Source organism: Perognathus longimembris, chromosome 8 (assembly GCF_023159225.1).
Source record: "Perognathus longimembris pacificus isolate PPM17 chromosome 8, ASM2315922v1, whole genome shotgun sequence".
Lineage (NCBI taxonomy): Eukaryota > Metazoa > Chordata > Mammalia > Rodentia > Heteromyidae > Perognathus > Perognathus longimembris.
The window spans coordinates 69,831,832-69,856,299 of record NC_063168.1 but is presented as its reverse complement, the minus strand read 5'-3'; the positions used below and the strand labels follow the sequence as shown (position 1 = coordinate 69,856,299).

General features: G+C 39.0%; 1 protein-coding gene across 1 annotated transcript in view; it reads right to left on the bottom strand.

The window, feature by feature from the left end:
* Nbas (NBAS subunit of NRZ tethering complex) overlaps positions 1-24,468 on the bottom strand; it is a 248,911-nt gene that overhangs the window by 102,296 nt on the left and 122,147 nt on the right. Inside the window, exons 31-35 of the mRNA XM_048353401.1 lie at positions 20,834-20,946; positions 18,085-18,198; positions 14,043-14,156; positions 11,243-11,400; positions 10,350-10,439 (exon numbers count right to left, since the gene is read on the bottom strand). Of these exons, the coding sequence (XP_048209358.1) occupies positions 10,350-10,439; positions 11,243-11,400; positions 14,043-14,156; positions 18,085-18,198; positions 20,834-20,946 (589 nt within the window). The remainder of the gene's footprint in view (positions 1-10,349; positions 10,440-11,242; positions 11,401-14,042; positions 14,157-18,084; positions 18,199-20,833; positions 20,947-24,468) is intronic.

Below are 24,468 nucleotides of genomic sequence, written 5' to 3'. Positions count from 1 at the left end.
TTTTGCCAGTCCCGGAGCTTGGATTCAGGGCCTGAGCACTGTCCCTGGCTTCTTTTTGCTCAAGATTAGCACTCTACCACTTGAGCCATAGCACCTTCCGGCTTTTTCTATATATGTAGTGCTGAGCTGAGGAATCGAACCCAGGGCTTCATGTGTAGGAGGCAAGCACTCTTGCCACTAGGCCATATTCCCAGTCATTTGTCTTTTTATCCTTTGTCTCTTGATTTTGGTATTCCCTTTCATTTTCCTAGTTCTAATACCAGTATATACAGTTTCCAATGTACTCAGATAAGATACAGTGATAGTGCGAGTACAACCACAGGAAGGGGATACAAGAGGATCATCAACAATAGAAGCTACGGTTTCACATGGCATGTTGAAAGTAATTACAACAGTGATATAACACTCGTTTCCATAACATGGAGTTCATTTCACTTAGCATTATCTTATGCGTTCATAGGGGCACAGCTATTAGGTTCTTGTGATCCTCTGCTATGACTAGCCTAAACCTATGCTAATTATTCTATGAAGGAGACCATATAGTCCATGTTTCTTTGGGTCTGGCTCATTTCACTTAGTATAATTTTTTCCAAGTTCTTCCACTTAAAAAATAAAATTTAGGAAAGAAAACAGAATCATAGAATGTTGTGATAATAAGAACCCCCTTCAGAAACATGCATGAAAATGATGTGCTCGTGATATTATATAATAATTCATGTTTCTTTAACCACAAATTTTAACATTTATTATTTACGTTAATTAAGGAGTAAATTATTCATTTAAACGATGCCTCCATGAGCCTGACAAAAGTAGAATATTCCAATAATCCACATTTCAACACTACTTACTAAAAGGCATCATTTTTTTGTTCAAACAAGTAGATGATTAGTAGAACTTAAGAGGTACATTATGTGGAACAACCTGCCAATATTGAAGGAATAAGCAAAAATCCTAACTCCCTTTTTATTACCTTGAAAGATTCCATGAGAACAATAGAACCATACACTAATAGGCTTTTAAGAAAAACGGCAAAGACCATATCTGCAGATGAATTATCCTACTAAAACAACTCCTTACTTACAGGTCTCCCTAATTCTATTTTTTAAGCACTACACGTACAAGAAAGAAAATTTAAGGCTTAGTCTTTCAATACCAATAATGTTCTTGGTCTTCTTGTTACTAACAGAAAGCTTAGTTGACAGCTTAATTTTGTCTATTTCCTTCAATATAATATTGAAGTTCTATGTAAGTCAAAACAAAACAAAAAACAAATTATGCACTCAGTAATCACCAGGACATAATCACACAAAAAAATTCCTAAGACAACTGCAGTCTTCAGATCAAGTTCACAGTTGCCATTTACAGTAGCCAGAGCTGTGGGTCCTCTGAGACCTCATCATAAGCCCTAGAATCTATGAATGGCTTTCAAGGCATGGCAACGGGACTTTGCAGCTATGAGGAAGGATACAAATTTTGTTGGGAAGCTCATGCTGGAGCATCTGAGTTGACCAGGCTGATCACATGAGCCTTTAAAGCAGAAAACTTCTCCCTGTGAGAGTCAGGGAGTGGAATAGAGAAGCCATAGAGGAAGAGGCAGAGTGATGTGAAGCACGAGCCTTCAAGACGGAAGAAGAGCACCATAAGCCAAGGAACAAGGGAAGTCTCTAGTAACTAAAAACGACTCTCAAGTGACAGCCAGCAAGGAAATGTGGTCCTCAGTCCACAACCACAGGGAATTAAATTCTGCCCAAAACATGAGTAAACACAGAAAAAAGTTCTACAGAGTCTGTAGAAAAGAACAAGGCATTGTTGGCATCTTGATTTGGGCCTTGTAAGATTCTAAAAAGGGATCCATCCTGGCCTGCCAGTTATCTGTCCTGAGCACTATAAAATTACCAATTACATTGCTTAAAAGCTGCAAAGTGGGCTGGGGATATAGCCTAGTGGCAAGAGTGCCTGCCTCGGATACACGAGGCCCTAGGTTCGATTCCCCAGCACCACATATACAGAAAACGGCCAGAAGCGGTGCTGTGGCTCAAGTGGCAGAGTGCTAGCCTTGAGCGGGAAGAAGCCAGGGACAGTGCTCAGGCCCTGAGTCCAAGGCCCAGGACTGGCCAAAAAAAAAAAAAAAAAAAAAAAGCTGCAAAGTTCATTGTAATAATAAAGAATATATCACATTAGCACACTCAAATAAATTCTATTCTTACTTCCTAATAAAAGCTTAAGCTATACTAATCAATATTCATAATTTTTTCTAATCACCTGAAGGTTAAGATTACTCATATATTCTAAACTGCTTTAAAATACCAGAGTTTCTAATGGTTTCTATGGACATTAAGGAATGCATAAACTATTAATTCAATATTGAACAAAGCAATATTCATTACAAAAGCAAAGCCAAAAAAAGATGTATTAAGACAGAAAAATCATGTTATATTGTACATATATCAAATCAGGCAAAAAATAATTATTTGCAATACAGGCGTAAATAAAAACTGACACATCTTCTAGGCTTTAGATCATACCCATATTGCAGATCAACTCATTCAGCTATATCTGGCCTCTCATAAATTTTCTTTCTGATGTTGAACGTTACAAAGCTAAAGAATGCACTCACTACATTCCTTTGCAGCTAGTGTATCACCCATAATGTTATTTTTTTCTGGTTTTAATTAGCATCTCAGCAATGACTAATGAAGTTTAATACCTTTCCTATATTTTTGACCACTGGCACTGGCAATTGGGAAGATTTTGTTCAATATACCTATTCTTCTGCTGTTTGCCCATCTTTGGCATTACAAGTAGGAGATGTTAGTTTTCTGTTAGTATTCTAGGTATGTAGAACATTGTTAAAACCTTATCCAAGGGGCTGGGGATATAGCCTAGTGGCAAGAGTGCCTGCCTCGGATACACGAGGCCCTAGGTTCGATTCCCCAGCACCACATATACAGAAAACGGCCAGAAGCGGCGCTGTGGCTCAAGTGGCAGAGTGCTAGCCTTGAGCGGGAAGAAGCCAGGGACAGTGCTCGGGCCCTGAGTCCAAGGCCCAGGACTGGAAAAAAAAAAAACCTTATCCAAAATTCTTTTACCAATTGTCATATTACATAGACACTTTTCATACATTTTCCATAATATATTAGAAGTATGATTTGTGTGTGTGTGTGTGTGTGTGTGTGTTTGTTTTTCCAACTGCCAAGTGAGCTATCTAAGAACACCTAAAGTACTACCTACTTATTATTATATCTTCAAAATATGTTCGAATCTTGGGAGTTTGAAGTCAAAATAAATGTAAGAAGTTTGGTTTTACTACACTGCTTAAATATTTGAAACTACAGTACTGAAAGCCTAATGTTGTGTCTATAGTAGATAAATGTTATTCAAATATGATTTCATGTCACATTTTCAATTCCTGTTCACCTTAAGAATCTTCTTAATTGAGAGGGTGTATTGAATGATTTGAATGTCATCAACTAATCTAAGTGTAGAACTAAACATATAAACATGGTAGGAAATATGGCACTTATGCAGAATGACTTCATTCACAGGTAAATCAGACAAATGGAAAGGTATCTAAATGCATGATAGAGAAGCTTATTTGAGAAAACAAAATTGAAATTCACTCTGTTCATACAGATGGATTAGCTCAAGATAGGAAATTTAAAGCATATGAAATGTAAAAATTATTCAGAATACAAATGAAATTTACATACTCAGAAATATATGTGATAAAAAGATTTTTTTTAAAAAAGGGGATTTCTCCCCTCAGGAGAATTAAAGAGAAAGTAAACTCAAAGCCACATTTAGCTCACAGAATAAGCATTTAATTTGGGGGTGGTCTACCAGGATCAGAGTGAAGTCAGAGTCATTAATGAGAAAATAGCTTTCTTTCAACTTCTTATAATGAGGAAAGAAAAAAAAGAGGTTAGGCAAAATCTACTCCTAAATAATTACTACTGACACTTTTTATATTCATAGTGGCGCACTGCTAATTAATTTAGAGTGTATAATAACAGAAATAGATTAAACCCCAAAACCAAATCAACAATTCCCAGCATAAAATTTATCATGAAATCTCATTAATGTCTACCATGCTACAAGGCTTAAAGGTTAACTTACTAAGCACTAATATAATCTTCCAAATCTTACAACAAAAGACACCATTATCAAATGCATTCACAAGAGCAGAATAGTTCCATGTGCTAAGCATAAACACAGTTCCTGTTAATCAATTACTGCAATGAATCTCCTATTTAATCTCTTTAATGAGTTGCTTTCTCCAGTAATATAGGGTTAAATTCAGAGAAGACTGTTGACCTCCTATAAACTGAGCTGATGGTACATACAGACAAGGTAAACGATTATAAACAGAACTCAGGTTAGGGTCAACCATGCCTTCTCCTCTAACAGATCCTTAAATAATCCAAAGTAGTTCCCTGAACCTAACACTAACTTACAGCAAATTTCATCCTGAACACAGAATAGTAAAAATATAATCCTTCTTATAGGTGGTGCTACTTTTCAAAGTAACTATCTAAAGAAGGAATAAAAAAATACCCCATGAAATAAACCACTCATATCTGACTGCTTTGACCTTTGCTAATTAGCAGGTAAAAGCATATGCACTATATTAGATTTTGGTAGCCATGGCCCCTATGTATTTCTAATAAAAAGCTGAGCTCAATCCACAGAAAGATGAATATACATGAAAGATATACTTACATGAAAAAAATATACTTACCTGAAAACAAAATCACTATCACACACACACACACACACACACACACACACACACACACACACAAACACATATGCACAACACTTAAGAAGTTCTAAGGACCAAGCCCTTTTTGGATCTCTTAGTAGTCTTGGACCTAGATTACAAAAGCTATTATTTAGGAACAATAGCGCTCCCCTACTTTCTCCTTCATGGCTACTCTTTATCACTTCGGATGAATGTCTTTGGATGTCAGAGATAGCCACAACGTTTACTGATGCGAGAGTGAGGACCCGGGCTAGGTATCAGGATTGCCATTAAGATTAAGCACATGGCCGTTGCTCCTAATGAACTTCGAGTACATTAGGGAAGGAAGGTAAATAAGAAAGTTTGCCTTATTTCTCCAATGAGCTGGAAACAGAGAAAGACCCTAATCAAATATGAGTTAAGTAGAGCAAAAGAGTTGAAATCAGCAATTCAACCTCCTCATTCCAAGATTGACATGTCTATTGGAACTATAAGTAGAAATGGTAGGCTGGCAGCTATACATAGGAGATTGGGCTCTGGCTAGAGATTTAAAGCAGAAAATTTTAAGCATAAATGCCAATATTTAAAGTTGTCATCATGAGTGAGGTCATGTAGGAAAGGAACATCCACTTAAGGAAGAGTTTGTATTAAACTGAGATCAACCAGGACCTGAATTTAACAGATGGTCTAAAGTGGTAAATAATATCATCACACTTCCCTAAAGGCAAAAGAAAACTGAGTATACACAGGTTTCATTGTGCTAAAACCGGTAACTTCATAGGTCCTACAGAAAAAGGGACCCAGTAAAAAAAAGAAGAACAATCTCAGAATTCGAACTGTAGTGTTAAAAGAGGCAGCTAGTTGGAATTCTTCTGAGACATGAAAATCTATGATGTACATTTGCCAATCCAATCAAATGATAAGCTCACATCAAGCTATTAACTAAGTAAATGTATTAACCCGGAAGCATCACAACAAGCCACATGTCTGCTCTTTGATCAGATCTACATGCTAAATGAAATGCACAGACAGATATTCTGAATTTGTCTTATCACCCAGACCACTGATGCCACAATCCTACAAATTGACTCTGCCAGAGGAAATGTTAATCAGGTAGTCCTGTCAAAAACTCCAGCAAAAGAAAAATTAATAAAGAGCTACAATATTTCTAGTAATATGCCAGCATTGCAGCAAGACAAAATGAGCATTTATACATAGATATGAAGGGAAAACTAGAAAAGCACAACCAATCACTGAACTCAGGAGCACATCTCTGCCTTTATCCCAGGACAATACTGGTATTAGTGTGCAAACGTGTTCATAAAATGCCCAATATGGATCAGGCTAAAGTAAAGAAAACACTGTACACAATCTAAAGGTCCTAAAGCAAAGCAAAGGTTCTCTGGCTTCATCCATGGATTAATCTACAATGGATTTATAATGCCAGGAAGTGCTAGAAACTTCTGGAAGGGGGGCCTAGTTGAAGAAACCAGGTCACCAGGAGAAAGTTCGTGGGGACTCTATGTTGTACTGGGCTCCTCCTCAGCCTTCTCTGGTTCCTGTGTGATTGCGGGAATCTCTTACATGTAACAGAACTACATTGCTCTATCACATTCTCTCCGCCATGATGAAAGTATACAAGACATACAGAACATACCACATACGGGTTCAGAAGCCAAGGAGTCAAGTGACCACAGACTGAACCACCTAAATCCATGAGCCAAAAAAGAAACCTTTGCATCTTGATAAGTTGGTTTTCTCCAGTGTTTTATCATATAAAGAAATTTTAAACCAAATGGGAAACCCCTTTAAGGAACAGTTTGGCCATTCATCAAACATTAAACACAAACATGTTATGCAATACAGCAATTCTATCCCCAAGTACCTATGTGAAAAATAAAAATGCATTTCCATGCAAAGACTTGAACATTAATGCATGTAACAGCATTATTGACAACAGGTAAGGAATCAAAACATGCCAAGTGTAAAGCAACCAATGAATGGAAAAACAACGGGCTGGCCATACCACCAAAACAACTGCCATTTTTCTCACTTTTGTGCATTTTATATAAATAACACCCTTTTTATACATTCAACATAGCTCTATGCTTAGACCATACTCTCATTTCTAAACATTAATTAGTCCAATCATATAAATCTGTAGTCACTTAATGTTCACAATAAGTTTTCCCACAGTGAAAATGATTTTTTAATGGAACTCTGTATACAATCCATTTCTAACTCTAATTAGATTTATCTGGGGAAAATACCATTGGCTAAGTGATATAAATAATAATAGCTAAACAAAATGTTAATATGCTAAGTGGTAGAATATTGTTCCATCTAAAGGACATAATAACCAACATTAATAAGAAAATACAAATTTGCAATTCTGTATTCACAAAGACTGCATTTTGTTCTATTTATAAACAACTATCTTATTCACAGGGAACAAGGCATTATCTTCAAATTTGTAGTATCCACTTATACTAATGCAAATGCAACCACATAATAATTATGCCTCTATTTTACTTGAATGTATAAATAAAAATCATTTTCATAACTGAAGTAATGAAAGTCTTAAGTATGATACAGATTGCACATAAAATCAGCCCTCATTTATGACTTATAATTTAATAGGATTATTATATCTACTGTTAATGTATAATACACAACCTCTTACAGCTAAACACTGTGTTTTGGTCTAAATGTAGCTATAACATTCTGAAGTGTACACCATGATTCAAAGCCATAAAGTGTTCATTGAGAGTTTGGATTAGCACTTCATGAGATCCTCCTCTATTATAACTTGCTGAGAAAGGGCAAAGCAAGATGGCAAAGCTTTTAAGGAGAAAAACGAAAACAGCCAACTACCAGCGTGGAAGGATTCTTTTTCCTTCTAAGCAGGCCGTGGAGAGGCAGTCTGGTGCTGTGCTCGTTCAACGATGCGGTGTGAACAGGGCTCTGTGTGCCACCCTGCACAAACAGAAACCTGTGGGCTCCAAAGGCACCGAGAGGCCAGTCTGCCACTCCCTGATTGACTGGGATAGCAGGAGTGAGGAAGCCCCAACGTTACACAAGGCTAGGATACGAATTCAGCATAAGCTCACCGAGCTGAGTTCAGCAGGAAGATGGTGTAGCTCTCCGCTGAATAGGTAATTAATATTTCTCTATATTGGTCAAAACATACCAGGACCTCAGTAGCCTCCAGGGTCACACAAGTGAATTCAAGTGAAAATCTTGCTTATACTTTCTATTCTTTATTCTTTATTTTAGGCCAAATTCTATTTCCTAATTTATTTTTACCACAAGCTAATCATTATGCAGTGGGTGTTTCCAAATGAGTTTATCAAATATTTACCAGGAATTCGCTACTGACACTCACTGTGACAGTCAGAGTACAAACATAAATAAACCAGCACGGACGACTCACACCTGGCTTCCTAGTTACTCAGGAGGTGGAGATCTGGGGGACTGTGGATTGAGACCAGCCCAGAAATAAAAAAATTCACAAGAAGACCTGATCTCAACCAAAATCTGATGCAATGGCATGCATATGCATCATCCCAGTTATGGAGAAGGCTGACATCGGAAGGATCACAGTTCATGGCAGACAGAGGAAAAATATTCACAGGATCCTCTCTCAACAGAAAAGGCTGGGTACGGTAGTACAAACCTGCAATCCCAGCTACTGTGGGGAGGGTTCAGGCTGGTCCAGACAAACAGGGAGACCTTGTCTCCCTAAAGCAAAAAGAGCTGAAAGCATGGATCAAGTGGCAGAGCTCCTGCCTGGCAAGCAACCAAACCCACCAAAGGTGAAATGACAGAGAAAGGAAAAGTGGTCAGTGCCTGGGCCTGTGCAAGGGGGAAGGAAGTATGGGCACTAGAAGGTCAAAGATCCAGGCTTGAGGTTAAGAATACCTGATAAATTGCAGGTCTTTGAACAGAGTCTGAAAGACACTTCCTCCTATTACACAGAACTGCTACTATAAGAACTGCTCCAAATCCTACAGAGAAAACGTCAGAATGCTTTTACACCCAGTGAGGGAAAGCCAAAAAATTACTAATTAATCAAAATATGCTTAAAGATGAAATCTAACCACATCACTGCAGGTTCTTCAAAAGGGCTACTATTTCCATCTGGGGCAAGTGCAAGGAAAGAAGCCCATTGTTGGCACACAGCAATTTACTTCTACATACCAATAAAAATGCATATCCTCTAGTCTCTAGTTACATATAATAGTATGAATGACTCGCAAACATAATACTGAATTGTCACTCTTTCATAAAGCATAAAAGAGCAAAAAGTAAACTATCACATTAGGGTGCGGGAGTATTAAGTATAACAAAATTAAAAGCCACACTGCTGAATTATTAGAATTAGTCAGGACCAGATCTCTGGAAGAGACAAAAGACTGGAAAGTTCGTCAGGAGAGGCCCTGGGAGGGGGCGGAAGGGGAGTCCTACTTATTTCTTTTTGTTGTTGTTGTTAGTTAAGTTTAATATTTGAGCCATGACTCAACTAAAGCTGTTGATACATATACTTATATACACATACCCATGTGCACATGCACATACAGCAAACTATTAAATAGTTCAATACTGTATTTTGAGTACCTTTTTAAGGTATTTTTTTAAGTTTGGCTTACTTAATGCTTTTGAAAACACAGAAAGTTGCCAAAATAGTTTCCATTCTGTGATGAAAAAGCTGAGACACAGAGGTCAGGTAATTCTCAAGGTCACTCAGATGACATATGTCAGAACTGGAATGTGAAGTCCCAATCCCTTTTCCTCACCCAAAATGCTCTGCCAGATGAAGAGATCTCCACTGAAAGCAAAACATACAGAATGAAGTATAAAGATTTAATCCTAGGGACAAAGAAGCCAACTTTTAAGTGTGAAGTTTGGCTCTGGTAGGTTGACTGCTGTCTGAACATTAGTTTATTAATCTCCATAATGGTATGGTAGGCCTATCTGCTTCTCATCACACAACAGCTTCCTTCTCACTAGCTCTGCTAATTCCTAGTTGCTCCTATTAGTTGTTCAATCTTTGTTATAACAGACTGGAAGGGATGTACTAAGATTTCCTGAATATACTGTATGGGTGACAAAAACAATCAACCATGCAGAGTCCTGGGACAGATTAACAAGAGTAAGGATTCCCAAATGAAGCAAAATGAAGCCCTCACTTGTTCAAAAGCTCCCACTCTGGAGCTTTCCAGGAGAGCACCCCTTACTTTCTATATTCAAATGCAATAGAGAACTCCAGCATCAGACCACAATGGGCAATGATAGGTGGACAGTCCTCAAAGACTCTGGACTGTGCTTTGTGACGTATAATGAATCCATAGTTCTCAATGTAGTATTTGTTACAAGCTAAATTCTCATGTAAAATTTGTAAAACCAGTCTTACTTATTTCTTTGTGTGGTAGTTTGAGGTTGCACATTTCTGTCACGCGTTCTTTTCTACATGCTATACTTCCCATCCTCAAAACTGAAAAACCATCCCTAGCCACAGTTATACAAATCCTTCTCCTAGCTAGGGTTAGGCGTTCAATCTCACTTCATCTACACCCTTCCAGCCCTTACCTCCCCTGCCAGAACCTACCTCCTGTAACGGTTTACTAGTTAATGCTGAAACACCGATGTGTTCTCCTGCTTCAGGATGGATCTGAAGATTCACTCTTTGGTACAGGACCTGAAACAATAGGCTATATTAAAAAGAGTTTAATTTGCCTCTCTTTACAATGCAGGCTTATGTATGAAACTATAACCCCTCTGTACATCACTTTTACAAGAAAGAAATGAATAGAAATATTGTTTTCTCCTTTTGAGGAAAGGCACTGTTATTTCTAGTGAATAGTTTTATGGCAACAGACATATTTAAGGACTTTATGTGAACATTCCAGAAGTGGAAATCAACTGTGAAAAACCTGGCACATGATACAATGAATGACTGTGAAGGAAAATGCAACTTGCACAGACCTCTCATATTGTAACCAGTTTCTCAAAAGGGACATTTATCCCCTACGTGCAGACCTAGCCTATGACTTATAGGAACATCAGCATTTGCCAACCGAAGCCCATTTCTATCCTCAATTTCCAAAAGACACCAAAAGGAATGGTGACACCCACTGCTGTAACTTCCATAGTCTCCGAGATTATTTCACATCATCATTCTCCATGTATTTATTGTTGACAACATTAACTTTCCCTTAAATTCTATAATTCCTTCCTAATAGTACTTCCAATTCTTCTCAAGACCTTCTTGTTCCCTTTCTTCTTTATTTTTACTATAATAAATCCAGAGACATTGCTTAATATTCTCCTATTTTCAAATCCTTTTTCAGGTAAGTGACAAATCTATCTTTCTTCTACAAATTAAAAGATTACTATTAAAAAACACTACACATACCAATCCACACGGCACCAAAACACACTTTAACTAGGTCAAGGATGCCTGGGTTTTGTTCTGTCTTGTTTTTACTTAGGAGCACTTACTTGGGCCTGTAGAGAGCTGCTAGCTGTCAGAAGAAGTTCAATGCTGCTGGCAGGGCAATGTGTCAAAGCAAAAGCCATGAGTTCTTGTCGAGTGGCCAAGTCTTGGTAACCTTCTGACTGCCCTAACTGGCTACAAACATTCCAGCTTTCAGCATAACCTGCAAGGAAGGCAGGAAAAAAGAGCATGATTTCCCCAAATTATACAAGACACATCCAGTGGAGCGCCGGTGGCTCATACTTGTAATCCTAGCTACTCAGAAAGCTGAGAGCTGAGAATTTCAATTCAAAGCCAGCCTGGGCAGGCTGGGCAGGAAGAGTCTTTAACACTCTTACCTCCATTTACCTACCTAAAAGCCAGAAGGGGAGCTATGATTTAACAGGGAGAGTGCCAGCCTTGAGCAAAAAAAGCTTAGGGGCAGTGCTGAGCCCCTGAGTTCAAGCCCCAGGACTATCACTAAAGGAAAAAAAAAAAAAAAAAAAAGGTATATCCAAGATCAGATTGAAGATTATGTAACAGATTACACGTCTCCTACTACAAAAGTAAAACTGAAGATTTTAAAGGTATAAAAGGAAGAAATATTTAAGAATCAAAATTAGAAAAGATTAGGCTAACTGCCAATCACAAAAAAATTCAACGCTACTCCAGACAGAATTTCTGACCAACATTTACTTTTAGAAAAACTGAAAATGAATATAAATACTCATATTTATTGTGCTCTGTTGCTGAGTGAGTAAAATATAGATCTCTGAATTCAGAACTCCAATTATATGGCCCAAGCCGATTGCTTAATGCTCCTGTGAGCTTGTAAAAGCTCTAATATACTTGCTTTACTACTACCAAGGGACAATAATAACCCCTTTCCTCTTAGGCTGTTGAAAGGATTAACTTACAATTAAGAGCTCATCAAGAACTTCAAGGTGCTAAATAGATATTAAGATAGAAACCCAGGTAGAATTATTCACTGTACAGAAGACAGGTATCCAAGGTCAGTGCCAAAAACAGAGGCCGCCTCCTGATTCCTAGGAAAGATCGCTCCTATTCTTAAAATATAATCGTATTCTTACCTGAAGAAATCCCAGATTGGAAGTATGGCTTTTTTTCTGGGAACACAGGCCTCAGTTCAGAATAATTTCTCTACGTTTATTAAGTAAAAATTAATTCATTCAAATGCCTAAAAGAGCTTTCTAACTAAACAGTTTAGAATTGGTAAAATATGTGTACAGAAAACAACTATTCTAAACATCATATTACAAAGTCATTTAGTTAATATTACTTAATACAATTCTTTTATAAAATTAAATTTCTAATGTCAGGGTTATAAGTACCTTCATGAGTCGTTTTTTTCTAGTGCTTTTAAATGTCATAAATAAATTGCCAGGGATTGTCTCTTTTACCAACCAAGCTTTATCAACTAAATCTCAACCTTTACTGGAATGCATTCTTCAGTTGCAGCAAGAATTCTGCTTTAACCTGTTGAATCAAGATGTCTACATCCTCAGTATCTGACCAATTTCCTCCTCTACCACCCTTCAAACCTAGTCACCTCAGCCTGCCCTCTGGGGAAAATCCTAGTTATCAAGTTAGCAAGAAATTCCTAAATTTTGGGGCTGGGGATATAGCCTAGTGGCAAGAGTGCCTGCCTCGGATACACGAGGCCCTAGGTTCGATTCCCCAGCACCACATATACAGAAAATGGCCAGAAGCGGCGCTGTGGCTCAAGTGGCGGAGTGCTAGCCTTGAGCGGGAAGAAGCCAGGGACAGTGCTCAGGCCCTGAGTCCAAGGCCCAGGACTGGCCAAAAAAAAAAAAAAAAAAATTCCTAAATTTAGTATCTCTTCTTCATAAGTTTTCATCCAGGGACTCTTCTGTTTTGCTCATTACCTGTAATATCCACCTGTATTTGTTCTTTTAGCAAGTGAGTCTAATCTCTCCCCTGTACTGCAATAACTCTAACACCTAGCACAATTGTCCTCAACAAGGTCTTCCATACTATTACTAACAAGTTTCAGAATTGGGTTTTCATTGATAGTAGATGTGCAGGTATGCAAGAATCTGGCTTTGAATCCAGCTCAGTGGGCGGGCACTTATTTACAACATGAGGCCTCGATGCAATGCCCAGCACCAAATAACAACAACAGCAAAACAGTGCGCACATCCTTAGTTCACAGTTCCAGGAGTTATCAGGAAATGATGTACTCTACTTTAACTACTTGAGGTACCGGCAGTAGGTTATGCAGTTGTTAGGGCACAGGTACAGGAAGACAGCATTTGGTAGAAAGCTTATGGTAAAACGACGTCACTTTCTACCAAAGAATGTGTTCTTCAGGTGACAAGTGATTCCATAAGAAAATCTGCTATTATCCAGAGTCAGGACTTTTGAATGTCAACATAGAAAATGTTAAGGTTGCAAACAACTTCCCAATTTTTCAATATTAGTTTGAAAAGCAATGTTCTTTTTACAAACTAAAGCAAAAAATAATGACTCTGCAGTCACAAATTATCAAATTTAATTATTTAAATTTTCTTTTATATAGTAAATACATGAAATGTAAACTGTGGGTATATTTTAAATAAGAAATGGAAAGCAATCAAAATCTCAGATAAAGTATCTGAGTTCATTAAAATATTAATATGTATACACACAGCATAAATACTTGACAGGGCTAATAAAATGTATCTCAAGCAAAAATGTGGCTAGTTTACCAATCAGGCCAATTGATTTCAGCACACACCTTTTCCATTATTCATCACGTGCAGAGCACATGAAAAAAGTGCTAGATTAAGAAAGATGCCTACTCACCAGTGGCCATCAGCTCCTGGCAGTGCATATTGGCTGCTTTGTAGTCATGGAAATGAAGCGCTTGCTCTACTAAGAGGATTAGAACTTGTCCACGCCTTTCTTCTGGGTCTTCACCTGTAAGCACATGCAAATGAATTAATGATTAGGGCAGCATCAATTGATTTTAAAAAAGCTCATTAACAGTGGCTGCCAAATTAATTCAAAAAAAAATAGAGCACACAGATTAGACTGTTTGTAAATGATTAGAGGATAAAAGGTTACAGGCATTTTGACCTTTCAATTGACTTACTGTGCAGGGAAGGAGTCCTTGGTCTCTGAAGAGATCAATGATTAATATCAATTCCTAATTAAAATACTGAACCTAAACTCCAAACCAGAATGGACCACAGTTCTACAGAGAAGTCTTGATCTTTCTCCAAATAAAGGAAAAAGAAGAACCCCACGTGTCGAGAGAAAACAAATTATAATAGTGACTAGAGGATAAAGTACATGGATGAAGGAAAGACAGTAGTAATATTTCTCATGTTAAAACTCAAGCAATGCTGATTTTGTTGGGCTTTGATCTAGTCTTTCTCTCCAAGAGGAGGGTGGGGACAAGGAGAAAGGGGTAGACAAATGAAGAATTCATTGTCTATACCACAAAAGTATGAGAAAGGGTGGGTTGAAGGGATGAGAATGTTGAAGGAATATACTGATCAAGATATATTGTATTGGGGCTGGGGATATGGCCTAGTGGCAAGAGTGCCTGCCTCGGATACACGAGGCCCTGGGTTCAATTCCTCAGCACCACATATACAGAAAACGGCCAGAAGTGGCGCTGTGGCTCAAGTGGCAGAGTGCTAACCTTGAGCAAAAAGAAGCCAGGGACAGTGCTCAGGCCTTGAGTCCAAGCCTCAGGACTGCCCAAAAAAAAAAAAAAAAAGATATATTGTATTCATAAACTGCATTGTTAAGTGGTACCTTCTTTGTTCTACTTGAAGATACTTTTTTTTTTAACTCAACTCGCAAGCATACCTGTAATCTCCATATTTGGCAGGCTGAGGCAGAAACATCATGATTTCAAGACCAACCTGGGGTACATAATGAAATTTATCTCACCACTACTCCAGGAACAGGAGAAAGAGGAGGAAGAGAAAATTACACTAACAATTAAAATCAAAGTCACTGGTATTTGGAAGCTAGAGCTAGAACTGAAGTGTAGTCTAGAGTACCAAGACTGCTGACAAAATCTAGGTGGGCTCCTCTGCCTCCTTCTAGGCCCTGTCACTGTGTCTGTTCTCCACATGCAGTGTTAGCATATTAAGCTAGTTTATACAGAACCCCCACCCTAGACATCTCATTACCCTTAATATATGACCAAATTTCTCTTTCCCCCAGACAAGGAACTCTGGCCTGCCTTCAGCAAGAATTATATATCCTGTTAGATATGCTTAGCCTAAGATAAGTCCTCTTGGTAATTTTCCATTCTACCCTCCCCTAGTTTTCCTTGTTGGAGATGGAATTGAACTCCTTTCCTGTGAAGTTATTAGGCTGAGAGAAACCAACTGAAAAACCAATCAGTGGAAAGGGTTTCATGGAGCTACAGTTATTACACTGAGTTATTCCACAAAGGCTACTAGTGTCTTGGCTAAAACAGAATTCAGGAAAGGCAGAATACAGTTTGTACCACCACACCAACAGCTATGGTACCTTCATAGTACTACTTGTCTCGATGAATGAATACAGATTTCCTAAATCCAGTGCTCCATATGAAGTGTTAAAATTAGTTCCTTTATGTTTTAATATATTGGTGAAATATTTAAAGTATAAACTTATGATGAAGATGCTTGAATGCACAACAAACTTGTACACAGACGGCTATTACAGCAGTAGGTTTAGGATTTGGTTGTGAAACTTCGCTGAATTGCTCTTGAAGTATGGATGGTCCCGTACATTTGAGAATACCCCATGCAATATGGGCAGTTAGAAGACCTAGAAGACCTCTATCTTAGGTCCTCTGCCTTTTACCCAAAATCAGGTGATCGGGCCAGGCCTGGCCACAATTAGTAGCCCCCACCCTAATCCTGAAACTACACGTATCTCTAGTCTCCAGGTGCACCAGTGGAATGCTGTCCACCCAGGTCTGACCACAGCAGCTGACTCGTCCTAGCTACATGCTATCCCAACTGCAGCTGCAGAGTACTTCCGGCCCTCAGCAGGAATGCCCACCCTCAGACTCCCTGCCCTGCCTTCCATTTGCCTGGCACTACATAATTACCTCTCCTGCACAAGGACAGGCGCTATTCTCTATCGCAAGAGAGCTAGCCTGACAGCCCCCTGCTAGCAATAAACTCCTTTCGCTGCATGTAACTATGTGTCAGCGTGGTTTCCTGGGGTGGTGCTTTCCTGTAGTCATCTTAGATTTGAGGGCATCTTAGATTTGTGACGCACAGTAATCTAACTTCAGGCAACAATGACTCTGACACTATGGCAAGGCCCCCACCTTCTTCCCATGTACCCTACTGTTCCTGTCCTGTATAATCTGGGAGCTCATGTCAGTACTCCGAAAACAGTGTTAAGGACAGTGGTTCCCTTGCTTTCCCAGTATGCCAACAGTGATTAAAGTTCCTTTTCTGTTTTTCAGGTACTTCAGCTATTTATTCTCTTATTTATAATTTTTTCTTTGATGCATTTTTTTTTAAAGTCAACCTCTGATATTCCCTAGGTAGGCCACAAACTCACAATTCAAAAGCTTCAGCCTGCTAAGAACTGACATCATAGGCAGGTTTCCACAGGCCTGTCTTAATGTATGATTTTCCACAATATCAAAACAAGAAATCTAGAAATAGCTGATAATTTCCGTGAGAGCAACCAAGTATATAGGAAGGTCTATTGAGTAAATAACATACAAAACGTTCACTCTGTACTGTTATATAACATTTAAAAGAGAACGGACTCCTGAGTATGGTCAGACTAGAATCTATTAAAGTCAATGACTCAGGCTGGGAATATGGCCTAGTGGCAAGAGTGCTTGCCTCATATACATGAAGCCCTGGGTTCAATTCCCCAGCACCACATATATAGAAAATAGCCAGAAGTGGCGCTGTGGCTCAAGTGGCATAGTGCTAGCCTTGAGCAAGAAGAAGCCAGAGACAGTGCTCAGGCCTTGAGTCTAAGGCCCAGGATTGGCGAAAAAATGGTAAATAAATAAATAAATAGATAGGTAGATAGATAGATAGATAGATAGATAGATAGATAGATAGATAGATAGATAGATAGATAAATAAATAAAGTCAATGACTCAGAACCCTCTGACTTAAGAAAAAGATCCCATGGCAGGGCTGGGGATATCGCCTAGTGGCAAGAGTGCCTGCCTCGGATACACGAGGCCCTGGGTTCGATTCCCCAGCACCACATATACAGAAAACGGCCAGAAGCGGCGCTGTGGCTCAAGTGGCAGAGTGCTAGCCTTGAGCGGGAGAAGCCAGGGACAGTGCTCAGGCCCTGAGTCCAAAGCCCAGGACTGGCCAAAAAAAAAAAAAAAGATCCCATGGCAAGACTGAAACAACCTAAGGTAGAATGAGTATTCTATATGAAATTGTCAAGGAGGATTAATGAGTTCATGCAAGTTTTGTGGTTCCACCTTAAAATGCAGAAGGAGCACTGTAAGTAACAAGTACTAAGTTAAGATAGAAAAGGTATGACATTTAATAAAGATTAGTATTCTTATTACATGAGCTCAAGTGGCTCAAAATAAAAATATGTTCAATGAATTGTACATAATAGCCTTGTGTCTTGATGATATTGCACTAGACTGTAATATTGATTTCATATTAAAATTTGTGAAATAGAATGTGGCCAAGTTCAGATTGCCAAAGTATTAAAACTAAGATAATTGCACTGCAGAGGTTTCCAAAACATGCTAAATCGTCCTAGGAACTACTAATCCATGTTCAAATGGTGCTCAACTGGCACCTATAAATGTTTATTCTAGTGTTCATATAGACTGATGTCAAGATGGACACAGAAAACTTCATCTGTCACTTAGCATTCAAAGACTTACCTGCAACCTTGAGCAACTCGGCAAGGCTGAGCAGCTTAGCAGACTGTTTGTAGCATGTAGGAGACTGGGAAATACACTCCTTAATGAGGCTGATTCGATCTGAGCACAATCGCACTGGAAAAGAAAGACATACTAAACAATTGCAACTGCAGTCATCACAAAAGGGTGCTGTGACTACCATCAAGTAAGGTAATCAAACAAGATGAAAACAGACTCAAGTGGGCCACAGTGGCTCATACCAACAATCCCAATCTGGAATACATAAAACACTGTTTACAAAAAAAAAGGCAGAGACCAGGTACAGTGGATCACTCCATCCAATATGAAAGAGGAGACAAATAGATCAGGACTCAAGGCCAGTCCAGGCAAATAAAGTTACCAAACCACATCACAATCAATAAACCAGGTGAGAAAGCACACCTGTGACCCCTACTTATGCAGGAGGTATAGACAGGAGGACCATAGTCTGAGGCAAATCCCACAAAAAAAGCATGAGATACTATCCAACTTAAGCCAACAAAAGGCTGTGGGCATGGCTCAAAGAGTAAAGCATCGTCTAGCAAGCATGAGTTTAAACCCCAGTACTACTAAGAGAAACCCAAAGTTGTCTCCAGAGCAATGAAAACTAAGTAAAATGTGTATGTACAAAAATAAATGACTGCTACTGAATAAATCATGAACAGTATGGATATTTCCCTTACAATTAAACTTCTATAAAACGGCCAATGAATTGACATCCTGAAGTTACAAAAATGTGACACTTTTACAATGACCATGTCAGGACCTAATAGCAACTCTCTATATACAATCCTATAAAACAAAGATGGAAAGCTAAGACCACTGACAGCAGTAGATCACCATTTCCTCCAAGCTTTCATTTGATGCAACACTCTATGTTAGTTCCTCCTCTCCTGTCTCCTCTAGGCAATGCATACTAATATTCAAGTATTTTAAATAAATTTTCAGGAGTCTAGCAGACTGCAATTACTATGTGAAATGACATTTATACTTTATCTATCTTCTAAATCTCTGGACAATCACTACACAGTTGTCTTTTACTGCTGATTGATAATACATATATCAGCTTGAATTATGTAAGTAGCTAACAGACACACAGACACAGAGACACACACACACAGACACACACATACACACACACATTCAAAGCCACAATGATTTAACATAAGATAAAAGCAGAACGAAAGTCACATTGTGCTCCATTCTCCTTAATTAAAAACTGCAATAAATGTTATTTATTTTAATAAGCTCAAAATGCCTGTTAGTAACTTTAATCTTCAAAATTTTAAGAAGCTTTGAGCTCAAAAATTGCATTAATGGTACAACTGAATATTTTCTCCTGAATGAAAATTACCTGACAGACTTTATAAAGATGCTGCAGGATATGTGTAATTATACACAAATTACTTCCAAACAATGATATTCAAGGTTACAATAGCAGTACCTTTTTCAAGTATAATAAATCTAAGAAGCAGAACTTCACTTTTGAGCAAATCTACAATGATGACCCATGTGATCACAAAAATGTCACTATTGGTTCATATCCCCAAAGGTCCATTTAACTCTAACACTACAAGAGATAAATAACAAGGAATTTGTACAGCCATTATTATCTGAGGGGGGGGGAGTGAGAGAGGAAAGGAGGAGAGAAGAGAGACAGCTATGGTGTAATAGAAGTGACAATGGAAGGAACTCTGCTCTGTTTCTTCCCATTCCCATTTCTAACCTTTTCTACAGTAAGAATAGAGTTTAAAGAAGACAGGAGGCCAGGCAGCACATTGCAAAACATCTGAACCTCCTTCTCCACTTAGGGGTCTGGGTTTGAAGAGTTTGAAGAGACTGAAAGCTACTCAGCAAGGTCAAGTAAGGCCAGAGTATTGTGAGCTGTGTCCTGTTCTCACAACACAAAGCTGCTAAGAACAAGGCTGTGAGCCAGGATGCAGTTTTAGGTGGCACCTAAATGTCTTTTATTGCTGAAAGTGAAACTCTAACTCTAAACAAAAATGTGTGATTACTTCTGTTTGGGGTGGGGGGGGAGGGGGGAGAGGCGGAGGGAAGAACTGACTGAATTAAAGAATATACTGAGCCTGACACTGGTGGCTCACACCTGTAATCCTAGCTACTCAGGAGGCTGAGATGTGAGGATCACACTTCAATCCAGCCTGGGCAGGAAGGTACATGGGACTCTTACCTATAATTAACCATTAAAAAGCCAGAAGTGGAGCTGTGATTCAAACGGTAAAGTGCTGGCCTTAAGCAACAATCCCAGGAACAGTGCCAAGGCCCTGAGCTCAGGATGGGGAAAAAATAAAAATACACACACACACACGCACACACACACACACACAGAATCAGGCACATAAAGAAAAGAACTTACCATTTATAGCTAGTTAAAAATCTATTAAAACATAATATAAATAATGTCAAAACTGATGGCAATGCGAAACTCTTACTCAAAATCCTCCATATCTATTTGTTTTTATCCAATTGCCTCTCTGCTTCTGCTAATGCTATTTCTTTAAAGATTGTAAACATAAACTACAAATGATAATTTATGGCCAAACAGTAGCTTTATTTCTTAGTTTCTTAATTTCCACTTGAATTTCACTGGATAGGGAAGAAAACTGAAATCTAATGCTAATTGCTCCTTAGTTCCAAGAACTAAAAAGGAATAATAGGAAATTAATACAAGTTATGTTGATAACAATGTAATAGAAGGCAGAAAATTCACCTTGCAAAGGCAAGATCTTTACGCCAAATTCTTCAAGACATCCAAGTGCCTGGATGAGGTCTAGCTCCTCCTGAACGGCAGAGGGTCTATCTGCTATCAGCTGTAAGCAGCACCTGAAAGACAACAGACATGCTATTTTCTTTTCAGTTTAAAGATTAGTTATCCAATACTCCCTCCACTTTTTTCAATTCTACATTTTGTTTGTTTACTTGCTTTTTCTGTTGTTGTTTTCATCATTGTTTTGTTACGCTGTTAGCAGTACTTGAATTCTGGGACTGTGTTCTCAACTCAACTTTTTCACTCACAGACAGACACTACCACTTGAGCCATGCCTCTAGCCCCAGGCAAATTTTATAAAAGAAGGCTCAATGCAATTGGCTCACACCCATAATCTTAGCTACCAAGAGCTGAATCATAGTTCAAGGCCAGGCTGGTCAGGAAACCCAATCTCAACCAATAAAAAAGCACTGACACATGGTGGCACGTGTCTATCATCCTATCAATGCAGGAAGTATAAACTGGAGGACTGCACCCAAGGTATCCCAGACATAAAGGCAAGACACTACTCAAAAAATAAGTAATGGGCTGGGGATACAGCCTAGTGGCAAGAGTGCCTGCCTCGGATACACGAGGCCCTAGGTTCGATTCCCCAGCACCACATATACAGAAAACGGCCAGAAGTGGCGCTGTGGCTCAAGTGGCGGAGTGCTAGCCTTGAGCGGGAAGAAGCCAGGGACAGTGCTCAGGCCCTGAGTCCAAGGCCCAGGACTGGCCAAAAAAAAAAATAAATAAGTAAAGCAAAAAGGGGTGAGGAGGCATGGTTCCAGTGGCTAAGAAACCTGTGTAGCAAGCACAAAGCCCCAAGTTCAAAGCAAACATAGGTCCAACCAAGTTAACTTTCTATATTGAACAACAGAGGACCAAACAAATACTACTAAAAGTCCACCACATTCCAAACACAGGGACTGCTGGATGCTTTCTTTAACCTTAATTCCCACACTAAGCCCACACAGTGGGCAAATGTCCACACATGCTGGAAGTAAAGCGGGAAAAACTGGCTCAGAGGTCAAACAATTTGGCCATGATTGCATTGCAATTACTAATAGCATCATGACATGAAGTCCCATAACTCTTTCTAGTGTTCTTCCGCTCATGAATACCAAGGTAATGATTATATCAGAAAGGGCATTTTTTTTTAAAGAGAGAATTCAAGTAATTTCCAGTTTCCCTTCTAAGACAAATAAGAATGTTATAATTTGTTCTCAACTTTGTACTTCACAAGAAATGACCTAGAAAAATGGCACAAAAAACAATTTTTTCTGATTCAAGAAAAGAAAGTATTTATTGGTACTGACATTGATTACAGGCTAAAGTGATGTGCTAAGCTAAGACTGTGTGATATGTATGAATTGTTTTGTTCTGCTTTGTTTTGTTCTGAAATGAGGTCTCACTCCTGCCTCTGCCTCTTAAGCAGCTGAGATGACAAGCAGGCCTCGCCATGCACAGCTCAAGTGAGTATCTTAAATAAAGTTGCTTTTTAATTGAGAGAAAATATACACTTCAGAAAAGTTTTATTCAGCGAATGAACTTATTATCTGAAAGAGTGCACGGGAATACTATCGCAAAAGTAGAAGAGACAACTTGTGAAAGAGTTGTACAAGGCTCAGATACCAGTCCAGCACTGAGGTGACTGGGGATGTAAATGTGTACGATTTCACATATAGTTGGCTGCAGTGTAAAATGCCCATAACCTATTGGTGATTTGTCTAAATTTTAAAGGCACTCACTTCTGAACCCATAACTCCAGTCATGCTCAGAGTCACACTGTTACGGTGACTCACTATCAGGTTGTTTTCAAAAGGAAAGAAAATACAGCAAATTGGAACCATATTCTATGGAAGGTAAGCAATGGAATAGCTTATAACTATCAAAAAAATATGAAACACCTGTGTGTAGTCATATAGTAAAACATGTAATATAGAACATAAATTTACAAAGCAAGGTATAGAAAAGCATTTATCAATAGTAAGAACTTACAGCCAACCCAGAGAGAAGAGTTCTTAAGATTCTTATCTCCAGTTAAGTATAAAAAAGCCAGAAGCAAAAGAGTCATTCAAGAGGTAGAGAGCTATCCGTGAGGAAAAAATTAAGGGACTATACAGAGATCCTGAGTTCAAGTCTCAGTACTGATACACACATGTGAGCACACACACATACACACACACACACACACACATACACAAACATGTGAAGCAAAAATCTAGGCAAGGAGAATGAAGAGGAAAACTGTTGATTCATTTCCTTTGTACTGTTTGGATGATCACTGTTTCCTCAATACAAGTACGGTGTAAGTTGGGTACGGGTGGCTCATGCTGCTCGAGAGGCTGAGACCTGGAGATTGTGGATCAAAACCAGCCCTGGGGGCTGGGGATATAGCCTAGTGGCAAGAGTGCCTGCCTCGGATACACGAGGCCCTAGGTTCGATTCCCCAGCACCACATATACAGAAAACGGCCAGAAGCGGCGCTGTGGCTCAAGTGGCAGAGTGCTAGCCTTGAGCGGGAAGAAGCCAGGGACAGTGCTCAGGCCCTGAGTCCAAGGCCCAGGACTGGCCAAAAAAAAAAAAAAAAAAACCAGCCCTGGAAGGAAATCCCATTGAAGCTCTTATCTCCAATAAACTACCAGAAAGAAAAATAAGGACCTGGAAATGAAGCTGTGAGCTCAAGTGGTAGAACACTAGCTTTGAGGAAAAAAGAGGCTCAGGGACAATGCCCAGGCCCTGAGTTCAAGCCCCAGGAATGGCAAAAAAAAAAAAAAACACATAAAACAAACAAACAAAAAAAAACACAACTAATACACAATAAGTTCATCTATAAAAATGCATGGGCTATTATCTATGCTAACACACACAGTTCACAGTCAGCTCACAAATACACACACATACACACACATATACACATATATGTACTTAGTATAATAGGCTCCTTTCCCATAGCTTAACAGGCTCTTTTCCCAGAGTGACCAACAAGAGGCCCATGTGGTGCAGGCAGTAAATAATCAGCCTCCTCCCCCTTACCTTGAGATGGCACTCCACTGGGTCAGTTGCAACCATAAAAGCTAACAGGACCCCCTTAAAAATGCCCTTCAATTTGGTCAGCGGCAGCCATAAGCGGAGCCCTTGTCAACTCCTTGGACAGCTGCCATAAATCCTAGCCTGCCATGGAGAAGTTCTCAGCCCACTGGTCTGCACCAGGGTTCCCACCCTCCTGGCCCCTCACGGTTATAAGAAGTCACCTCAGATGAAGACAAGCACTTCTTCTCCCTGTGAGAATTGGCCTTGTCGGTCCCTTTTGCCGGTAATACACTTTTCTTTCTTTGTTCTACATAACTGTGTGTCTGTGTGGTTTTCTGGGCTGGTGCTTATATAATTGTGTGTGTGTGTGTGTGCATGTGCGTGTGTGCGTGTATGTGTCATCTGCTTAAAATTAAGGCACATCCCTGTGGGAAAGAAGCAGAGTAATGGACAAGAAGTTCTATGACAGCTTTTAAAATACTCTCTGAGAAAAACTTGCCACAAAGGATTAGTTCAAACACAACTCTCAGTTTCAAAGGCCATTTGTATTTCACATTTTCATC